Here is an 11,453-nt window from a genome sequence, read left to right on the forward strand (position 1 = left end):
GAGTTTGTAAACTGATGTTTTGATATAGTTTTGCTGTTGTTAAACATGGACCCCTCTGACTTCAATTCATCAAGAACTGTCTTCATTTTTGGAGTCTTTGTCTTTTGTCACAGAGCAAGCATGTGAGAAAAACAAAGCTTTATTCACAAATTCAACGTAACACGAGATGAGTAACTGATAGACAGATGTTCAATTGCGGGATGAAGTATTCCTTTAAAGCTAACAAACTAGCTAATAAACAAGGAATGGGATCAAAAAACACAGGGACAAAAAAATAATGGTAAAAAAATATATATTTAAAAACATAAAATGACAAAAGTAGAGAGGTAAAACCAAAAGAAAAATCAGAAACGGTGTTAAACGATCAGTGCTTCATGTGCAAAACCTCTACTGTTAAAGTATCCACCCACCTTGTCTCAGGGTCTCCATCTCCCCCTCAGACAGGAAGCTGAGCAGGGCCCGAGAGATGGCGAGCCGCAGCGCCCCCGCCTGGCTGGACCTCCCGCTGCCGCTCACGGTGCACTCCAGGTCAAAGCGTGCCAACATGCCCATGAACTGAAGCGGGAACATCAGCTGCTCTCTGAGAGCGGGAATAAAACGAGGGGAGAAGAAGAAAATGACCAGGAGATAATAAAAAAAGAGGTGAAAGAATGAAGAGTGGTTGAATGGGCAGAGCAGGAGTGTGTGCTATTTAACAGATAGCGGTATCAACGGCGGAGGCTTAGCTAATTTAATGTCTGGTTGGGTGACTTTCCAGACAAGCAGAGAGGATCCAGCACTGTGAAAAGCTTTCTTTTACAATCTCACCACCACATATTACAGAGTAACTTCTGACTCAGCAGGAAAAGGATAACGTTGTGTGTGTGTGTGTGTGTGTGTCTGTGTGTGCGAGTGTGTGTTTGAGAAAAGAAAGTGTCTGTGTTCTGGATGGCGTCTCAGCCTGAATGGCCTATGGCTGCTGACAAAGTCAATTGTCACCTCTCTGCTCCAATTACAGCCCGTCCTCACACTGCGTGACAACACCAGCTCTGGACATTCTCACACTCACACTCACACTCACACACTCTCACACACACACACACACACACACACACTGACACACAATCACTCAGCTGTGTAATTAACTTACTACAAGGAGATAAATAAAAAACGAGGCGATGCTGTGAAGAGTGAAAAAGCTGCTTTTTAATTTTTTTTTTTCTTGAAGGGGAGGAAGTAAAACGCATCACGTCTTGCATTTTAAGGAAAATGGTATCTATGAATGAAGCAGCAGAGAGCCTGCCATGTGGAAAAAGGTTTATTTGTTCACAGCGAACACACTCACACAGCTCTCCTACCTGTCTTGTAGTACGGGGAAGTACTGCAGGTAGTCCGTGTTGTTGATGGTGATGCGTCCGGAGCCACAGTCTTTAAGAATAACAGAAGAGGTCGCTGTCTTCCTCCGACCTAAGAGGAAAGACACCTTTATCTCCATTTTCTTATCAGATACAGTAATCAACAGAGGGGGAAAATAAGTTGTAAATGTGTTTAATTTGACATTTATGGAAACATATGTGAAATATTTTTCATTAAAGGAATACTTCACTCTTTAAATGACCATTTGTTTATTAATTACTCACCCCATGTTGCATTGAATTTGTTAAGAAAAAAGGTTATGGCATGCTTCCTTGGTGGACAAAGAATCAAAAAAATGGAGAAAATTCCTAATGAATTGAATTGAAGTCATAGGGGTCCACGTTTAACAACAGCAAAACAATGTCAGAACATCTGTTTACAAACTCTAGCAAAACCCGTGCAGTATAATCCATGTCTCATTTATCCAGTCGAATGCTCAGTACTTCTCAAACACATGCATTTTAGCTAAATCCTTAGTATTTCAAACTGAAATGGAAGTGAAACTTATCTATGCTCGCTTCAAAGCCAGACTCCATTGACAAAAACATAATTTTAACTCACTGAACACAGGAGCTGCTGGTCTACCACTGCCTCGATCAGTTAGTTCGTTTGTGTTATTGTGTGACTTTTGTGTTTTAAATGTTTAGTACGGATTCACAAAGGTTACACAATAACACAAACAAACTAATTGATGGAAATAGTGGTAGACCAGCAGCTCCTGTGTTCAGTGAGGTAAAATTATTATTTTTGTCAATGGAGTCTGGCTTTGAAGAGAGCATTGATTAAGTTTCATTTTGGGTTTTCAATTCCTGTGAGAATGAGCTGTCCGTTTGGGAAGTACTAAACGTACGACTGGATATACTGTCTGTTCAGGGCGGGAACATCACGGCGTTATGCCGCCTTGTCGTTCTGTATACAAGGTACGACTGCAGAATCGGGGAGACAGAGTTGTTTCGCAGTTAAGCCGCCACAGGGGGTAGTAACAGTGTGAAATTGTCACAAAAGTCTATAAATAGGACAGCCGGCCAGACGGAATCATGAGCATGGGAGTGACGTTTTACGACATGTTATGGGTGCGACGCAGTTAAGACCTCACAAATTCAAATTTAAGACTATTAAATGACTTTTAAGGCCTTATTGTTGTAACATTGAATTTAAGACATTTTAAGACTTTTTAAGGAACTGTAGACACCCTGCATAAAACAGGGATGGTAAATGATTGTTATTGACACGTTAGCACCATTGTTGTTGTTAAGAACATACGCGTCATATGTTTAAATTCACACTAGAGGCTGAGGCTCTTGTGTTCCATGTGACGCCCATCACGCCTCTTTTGATTCTTCAAACCCGTGATGCAGCTTATAATCACACATTGGAGCAACATGATGATGCTGTTGTTTGGTTCTGTGTAAAAATTCAAAGTTTTTAAATAGAAAGGACTTTGTAGCTGCCCTATGGTGCGATCTCTGTGTTAGAAGTGCTTTGGAATATGCTGCATGAGTTGTTTGAGAGTTTGTTAACGGATGTTTCTATATAGTTTTGCTGTTGTTAAACCTGGACCCCAGTGACTTTTATTCATCAAGAATTCTCTCTGTTTTTGATTCTTTATTCACTGGGGAGGCATGCAAGAAAAAACAACTTTTCCTCAAAAATTCAACACAACACAGGGTGAGTAACAGATAAACAAATGGTCATTTGGGGGGTGAAGTTTTCCTTTAAAGCTGAACTTTGGTACCCGTAAACTGCAGTAGGAGGTACAAACGTCAGTTTTCAGAACCAGAATAACGTCAACAAACTCCTGGCTCTTCAGACATGAATTTCTTGGCTTGGTGGAGATTAAAGTTGAATATTTAGGGCTCGTTTTGTAGATTTGGCTATTCGTCTTGACAGCATTTCACAGGGCAAGAACACATGCACCTTCATTTGCCCTTCAAATATGTTAAAAAAAACGTAAAAGTAAAAGACTAAAGTGTATGGAATTTGCAAAAAGTTGTGTTTTGCTTTTGGTTTTGTTTGTAACCAACCAGCCATCCATGAAGATTTCCAAAGATCTTGCTATTCAAAATTCTCTGATGAGATCTTTTTTAGGTCTTCGCTGATCTGACTCGACTAAGATCTGGCTGAGGAACATTGTACACCTATTTCCCATCAGTGTAAGCAATCTATATCCTATCAGTTAGTGGAGATGGGTGTAATTCAGGCTGATACAAACAAACGCACCTTTTCAGAAAATCTTAACAAATATAGTCTTAAAAAAAAGAAATTTGGCTTGTAAAATTAGAAAATCAAGTGAATTTGAGAACCACAATCTACCTTCTGCAGTGCTGAAGGCCACGCCCCTGTCATCTCTCTCCAGCGTCGGCACCATTTGCTTCTTGGATTGGACGTCTAGTTGGCGGCGGTAACCCAGGACAAACTCCTCCTCTGTGTGGCTGTAGGGCATGGACACCAGGCGCCCCATCAGCTGGATGAAGCGATTGTACTGAAGATAACAACATATGAGAGTCTTTGAAACACGAGCACGGTGGAAACTTGTCATTTTAAAAGGATGTGACGGATGGGTTCTTACATCATGAATGGAGATGGACTCAACCAACAATGCTTCCAGCTCTTCCTTTGTGAGCCACCTGCTTGTGCCTAGAGAGCTGATGAAGACAGACACACCAACATTTCATTCTCCAGAGTCCAAAATCAATAATCTAACTGCTGAGTAAGATGGATCTGTTTACAGTCAACACTTGTCATCATTTTCTGAGGTTTCCCTCGTGCCAAACTTAAAAACCTTGTGTATACTGCTCCTGCTACCTGATCTTTCATCATAATTAGTTAAGAGCATTGAAAGAGAGTCACCCAAACATCCAGAAAATACTGAATAAAAGACCTGTAGTACCGGGAAAAATATCAACCTTTGCCAGTGTTCCCACGTATCTCAGGTGTTCCTCTACTTACATCTGCTTGACGTCCTGGGAGAAGAGTCCCTTGACTCTCAGACGATCTTGGTACCTCGATATTTTCTGGATTTTGGCGAACGTGTCCTGTAAAATGCACCAAAAACATACACATTCAGGATGACGCATACCTACAACTGACACAGGTAGGCAGATTCCCTCACTTTCCTTTTCGATTCCCTCTCCCCACACAGCAGGAGCTGCCATGCAGAGCGAGCGAGCCAGCCATCCATGGGGCGGGCAATGGCCTTGTCTAAATTGGCATCATGCCTGGTGCAAAGCCTTCACATGTGGCTCTTTCTGGTTGGTCATAGTTAGATTTAGGACTACGGTGTGTGACGTTGAGCACAACAGCAGTTTGTTTAATGCATTTACATCTGTGGGAAATGTTTACGTTATACTGTTTGTCAAATGGGACCTGTTGGAATATGACCATTTGTACTGTTCCAATTATAGTTTACAGGTCCAGTATGTAGGATTAAGGCAGATATATTAGCAGAAATTGAATATAGTTTAGATAACTATGTTTTCTTTAGTGTATATTCACCTGAAAATTACAATTGTGTTTTCATTACCTCAGAATGAGCTGTTCATATATCTACATAGGGAGTGGGCCCTCTTCCCAAACCCCCAGGAACAGCACCATGCTTTGAAGTCGATTTGACATATTGGCCAAACCCCTAAAATTACAACTACATGTTGCGGCGGCGCAGACCTTCTTTTTCAGCTTTTATTTTCTTTTATTTCACAGATAACAAACAATAAATTGTGAAAAGGAAATCTCTGCTAGTCGCTAGCCTTATTTATACAATGAAAAACGCCATAGACTTATGCTAAGAATGTTACCATGTTATATTTGTTTGGAAAACGTGTTTAGTAGGCCTATAAGACAGTTGTTTTGTCAGTGAACCTTGTGAGTTGTAATAGAGCTGAATTTGGTTATGTTACCTTTGTTAAACGTTGCTGTGGTCTATGGCTTCGTATGAGCAGAGGATAAGTCTGCTAGCCGCTAGGCTAATTTATACAATGTAAAATGCCATAGGCTTGTGCTAAAAACATTAGCATGTTGTATTTGTCGAGAAAAGTGTCCAGCAAAAGACAAGAGCTTTGTCTGTGAATGCTGTGAGTTATAGTGAAGCTGATTTGTGTACTTGTGTTTGAAATTGTCTCTATTAAGCCTCTATTATGTTTTGGGTGTGTTTTGAATCAACTAAACTTAACAGCACTTCACAGAAACTTGTAGTGTTTATTTTGATTTCTAGACTATTGTGCAGTTTTTGACCAGTGAGCAATGAATGTAATTGTAGACACTGAAGGTACGGAGCCCTGACTGTGAAAGTAGTTGTAGTATTGTTTGAATACGGAGCCTACTCTGGATCTGGCTTACGTGAATTTATGGCGTCTTGTATGCCCATGACACAATAATAAAAACTTTATTCATTCATGTATCGTACTTTACAGTTGCTGGACTGAATTGACCCAGGCACCTGTGTCTGTATTTGGCCCGAAGCAAAGCTGGAAGGAAACACAAAACCCCCAAACTAAATAAATGACAGGACAGTTTCGGGGCTCACTCGTCATTAGATCACTCTCGCGTTGGGAATAACCCGAGGGGGAGTGTGTCACGGCAATGGGCGCAGAGACAGACAGACGGACGATGGGCAGGTGGGGGAAAGAGGGGGTGGGCATGCCGGTCACGTCCCGGAGGCAGACACCCCCACCTCAGCCACCCAGTGCCTGGGTGAGAACTCATTTCCCCGTCAATTATTCACCAGATGTTTGTTTAATTCCTTCTTGATAGAGTGTGCCTAATCTGCTGCCACTCCGACCAGCGACACAGAGGTACGGGAGGAGCAGGGAGAGGGTGGGGGGTGTACAAAAAAAAGCAAACATCAAGCAAAACCAATTTTCCTTGCAAGAAAAAAAAAAGGCGTAATAGAAAATCAGAAAAAAAGAGGAGGCAGGAGGAGAGGAGGGGGCTTGCAAACACTGGGACCGACAATGGCGAGGAATAATTCGCATGGATTGGCCGGATGAAAGAGGAGAGGGGCCAGTATCTGGATACATTTAAGTCGAGGTTGATACAGAGACAGACAGCTAGAGCTTTCTATTCAAAGAGCGGTCTTTATATGCATGGCAAGAGCTTCGGCAAGAGCTTCAAATTTAAGGCTTATATGAGAGGACGAGGCATTAAAGGCAACAATAAAGAAGCTCCTCTCCTGACTGTGTATTTATTTGGCATGCAGGTGTAGACGGGGTTAAAGTGAAGGGGGGAAGGTGTGTTTGCAGGTTCCCCAGGGTTGTGGCTATAAAGGGCTCAGTGGAGCAGTGAGCAGGTTAATGTGCCACGCTGGCTGCGCTCAACAACAGCCAGAGGAGAGCAGCCGAGCAGGAAGGCTGCTTTACACGCCACTGCCCCCTCCTGGCAACGCTCCTGATCTGTGTGTGTGGGTGCAAGAAAAAAAATGGACACAAGATGAGGAAAAGGTGGAAGAAAGAGAGGAAAAACACAAGGGTAAAAGGGAGTGATTGAGCCTGCAATCATGCAGACAGGCAGCACGAGCTCTCAGACATGTCTGACATACCTATTTAAACCAACAGCAGGGGGTGCAGATTGCGGCTGCAGGGCACAATGGTGTGTACGTGTGTACGTGTGTGTGTGTGTGTGTGTGTGTGTGTGTGTGTGTGTAAGAAGTGTGGACCAATATTCAGAGATCACACCTCTCTCCGTGTTTTCGATACAGACACACGCCTCTTATCTGTGAAACGTCTTTGAGCAAGGTCAGCGGCAGACAGGAAGGCAACGGTTGAGTGTGTGAAAGCAACAAAAGGTTGAGGTGGAGGTGGAGGAAGAAAGAGGAGGAGGAGGTCTGCTCAGAGGTGAGGAGCAGTGTGAATGGTGTAGCAGCCTCCTCTTCCTCCTCCACCACCTCCCGCTCTGCCCCCACCCCGCCTACCCCCCCAAATCCCTACGGAGGAGTTGCTCCCCGTGGCGGGACAAAGCCTGACAAGCCAGACGTGCCACACCTCAAACACGATTTTGAACCCGGACACAAAAACACAGAATACTGTTTATTTTTCTCCATCTCATCCAGCACCTATATACATGCTTCTTTTTAGAGTTTAGAGAAAATACCTTAAATTAATTTTTTATTTCATGTGTTTCCTTGTTTATTATTTGTTTTTTAATGTTCTCATCAAACCGAGAGGCGTGGATTTTTGGTGCCACCTATTGGGTTTTGCTATAAAGGACTACAGATATTTTTAAATGTAAAAATGATTTATAATCTTACATGTAAGCCATCTTTTCAATCAGCTGTTTTCTCTTTTACCCTTCTTTCCATTCCCATCACAGTCCTGTCTCTCTTCATTTTGCTTTTTAACAGTTAGCTCAGCAGCATTCCTGAAATATAAAAAAATCTGGTCTGTTTCCATTCAATTTCATTTGATTAGTTAATTTAAAAAATACAGTAAACAGGTAGGCACACAGAGTCCAACCATAAGGCGGAGATATACTTGCTTTTAACCACGCATTAGTGTACACAACCTGCTGCTTCGTGAGCGTCATTGTTCACATACTTCTGTACTACGTGTTACTGAAGGAGTCGCTAGAGTACACACCAGAGAACATGAACCGTATAGAACATCCAAATACTACTTTTAACAGTACTGGGCAAATCCTGTTGGTGCTACAGAGTACCGATTCACGTTGAATCCATCTGTGCCAAATGTCAGTACCTGAGGGCACATCAGGTTCAGACAGGAGGCGGAAGTGCCATGAAGGTTCCCAAAGCCTGGAAGCCAGCCACGGAACTCTACTCTACTCGGAATACTAAGCCTGAGCCTGACCAAGCTCAACCCCCTCAAAAAGCCCTTGTCGGCCTCTTAACGGCCGCAACACACCAGCTGTGTGGCGGTGCAAGCAACACGCATCTCCAACGGAAAGTGGATCAGTGACTCCCCGCCAGAGAAGCTCCCTGCTCCAGTCAGGAGGAAGGACAGAGAGCCCAGCACAGAGCCTGGCTGCTCCCTCCTCTTCTCTTTCGGTCGGCAGGGCGAGACTAGGGCTGCAACTAATAACAGCCTCTGCTGATATATCAAAATTAAGCCATTTTTATCAATTTATTTGAGGGGAAAAAAATGATACATTTTTTCCCCACAGCCCAAACCCTGCCTGGCACATCAGCGCACATTTTCACACCCAGCCTGACCCGTCTGACTTTTCGGGCCTGGTTGGGCTCGGCTTGAGATTGAGGGTTCTACCCAAGACCCCTTCGCTAAAAAGGGACAGAGCAGGAACCCCGTAACACATATACTGTGTAAAATTGAGCTGCATATTAAAGTGGGCCGACAGTAATATGCAAAGCAGCCCAAAGAGCCATGTGTAAACACACCTTTTCTTGCTGCAGAACACAGTACTAAGCAATTATAATAATAATCATTGACAGATTTGTATATTTATTTATCATGTTTTAATGTTCAACATACATGTGGAAGGTACAGTATCTGTGGATGGCTGACTCTGGTAAGTGGAACGCAGCTCGCCAATCCCAGGGCAGATGGAGGTTGTCAGGCAGAGGGCCATATGAGCTTCAGGCTGCAGTCTTGATCTGTATTTGCTTTTTAGGAATGTCAGATAAGTTGTTACAAAGGCTCATCATTGCTTTTGCTGTCAATTGTGGGAGGTCTAGCCTCTCATCAATGTTGTCGACTGTACATTAAAACAGTTAGGTTTATTTTTTAATTGAATACACTGCTCTATCTTTTTTAATGACATGCTTAATTTGTATTCTTAGACATTTCAGTTTCGTTAGAGTCTAAAACCTGCCGCTAATGGTATTGAGTGATGTAGGTAACTTTAATTCAGTTTGGCGAGGTTTTAAGATCTCCTTCATTGTACTGTAAAATTGGTCATCCCTGATGTTTGAATAAACAGTTTCAGCTCATTGTTCCCACCTCTGGAGCACAAGTAGACGCAGGTATTCCTCAGTGAATCCCCCTTTAAACCGGACTACCTTTGACGCCTCCCTCCCTCTAATCTCCCACCTCTCTTTCACCCCGGCTCTATTCAGCTGTAGCTCTCCGTGTGGAAAAGAGGATCTGACGTTGGCTCTCCTCAGGGACACCGCAGCCTTCTCTCAACTCACTGTCTGAATAGGATATGACCCGAGGGGGCAGGAGGGGAGGGGGAAGGAGGGGGGGGGAGAACTCGGGACTTGAGCGGGATGGAGATTTACCTCCACCTCACATAAAATCCTGACGGTGCTGCTTTGTGCTCAGCTGCTGCCTGCAGTACTTACATACATCATGGAGTAGTAGGACTGTTTGCCAGTGTAGAAAAGGAAGTGGAACGGCCGGCCATCCGGTCCCCACTGGATAGCTTTAAACACAGGACAGCAATCAGTTTACACACCACTCACAAGTCTGGAAACATTTATAATAAAATTAAATGTAATCAAGCTCACAGATTACACACCTCTTGTCTTTGGAAATATTTCCTCTGGATGCTGGAGATGAAACAGAACAGATTTAGTTTGAAGTCAAGTCAAACATACAGAGAGATTCACATTATTCACATAAAGAGTGAAACTGGGGGAAATGAAATGACTTACAATTCATTACAGGTCAGCAGCTCCCAATATTTATTCAATCTGCCATCTATTTAATACCCAGCATTTAAAAACTTTGATAAATATGGACTAAAAATTAAATCAATCAATCTCTACTTTCTAAGCTATTCTTCTACACCATCGTCAGCTATCAGTGTGCAAAGCCCCCCATCCAGCCCGCAGAATATTAATCAATTCAGAAAAAGTGTTTTTATTGGCTCCTATATCAAAGCAAACCCCCAAAAACTCGAGATGAAAATAATAATTCTATTAGGAATGATTTAACAACCCCAGTGGTGGTGATGCATAGTAGTGATGCTCATTTAACATTTTGTTTTATTAATTTATTACTATTAACATAATTGTCTTATATTATTAAACAATAATAATTTAATCATTAAACAATGATAGGCTAGTGTCTGTCTAGAAAAATTAAGGCTTTTGCACAGTCTGTTTCTTTCATTTGAAATTGTCGCATGTCTAAAGATAAATACGTTGACACACTCACTCCGAAACTTTCATCCATTATTAAAGTTTTTAGAACAGGTTCTAATTTCTGCATTTTTTCATAGTAACAAAGTGGTATGACTATGAAACAGTGATGAAAATGTGGCCACCCATGTGGGACACATCCGCAACAAGAAGGAAACAGGTTGCACAGGTCAGATAGTCATATTTAGGTGGACGATGACGATGAGGAAGAGGATGTGGACTGCACACAGACAAAGAGTGACAGTGTGGAGACAAGAGAGGCAGAACAGCTCAGCCCCTTCAGCCCTAATGCTAAATGCAAGACTCCACTGAGTGGCTACAGACAGGAAGCCAACTCCAGTGGAGAGAAGCTAGGGAGCAAATGTGCCTTTAAAGTGTTGTCTTGTTTTGATGAACAGAACAATAAAAGTCATTGGTGTGCAGGCTTTCTTTGCATAATGATTTCTTTCTTCTGATAAGAAAAAAAAAATACAATACAAACTGACTCAGCGTGCAAAAGCCTTCAGACAAATATAGCTGATGCCAATGATAAATATTTGGGTTAACTTTCAGTTGGAGGTCAGTATATAAAGGAGATATCAGCTTACAGCTTATTAGGGTGTGTACAGGTATCAAATACCTAAATCTAATGCTTTTTAAGGCCTCTTCAAGATAATTTTAAACAATTTTTAGATGTTGGACAAATGATCTTTTTCTTGTTAAAGCACTGCAGGTCAGTATAAAGGTAAACAGTAAATATGTAGTCCTGTCCAGTGGTAAATTTTATATAGGAACACGGTTATTGGAGTGAGTTAAGTTAATCTACATTTTGCTTCTTTACCCTCTGCAAAACACAATAGCTCTGCCTATACACTGCGTTCCAAATTATTATGCAAATTGTATTTAAGTGTCATAAAGATTAAATTTTTTGTTTTTCAATTAAACTCATGGATGGTATTGTGTCTCAGGGTTCTTTGGATCACTGAAATCAATCTCAGACACCTGTGATAATTAGTTGGCCAGGTGAGCC

The 11,453-nt window shown here is 42.1% G+C and overlaps 1 protein-coding gene across 1 annotated transcript in view; it reads right to left on the reverse strand.

The window, feature by feature from the left end:
* Positions 1–11,453, reverse strand: part of mrps9 (mitochondrial ribosomal protein S9) — a 28,760-nt gene that overhangs the window by 1,908 nt on the left and 15,399 nt on the right. Inside the window, exons 4-10 of the mRNA XM_050063342.1 lie at positions 9,820–9,850; positions 9,644–9,723; positions 4,345–4,430; positions 3,965–4,040; positions 3,709–3,877; positions 1,338–1,446; positions 411–580 (exon numbers count right to left, since the gene is read on the reverse strand). Of these exons, the coding sequence (XP_049919299.1) occupies positions 411–580; positions 1,338–1,446; positions 3,709–3,877; positions 3,965–4,040; positions 4,345–4,430; positions 9,644–9,723; positions 9,820–9,850 (721 nt within the window). The remainder of the gene's footprint in view (positions 1–410; positions 581–1,337; positions 1,447–3,708; positions 3,878–3,964; positions 4,041–4,344; positions 4,431–9,643; positions 9,724–9,819; positions 9,851–11,453) is intronic.

Source organism: Epinephelus moara, chromosome 15 (assembly GCF_006386435.1).
Source record: "Epinephelus moara isolate mb chromosome 15, YSFRI_EMoa_1.0, whole genome shotgun sequence".
In the NCBI taxonomy this organism is placed as follows: domain Eukaryota; kingdom Metazoa; phylum Chordata; class Actinopteri; order Perciformes; family Serranidae; genus Epinephelus; species Epinephelus moara.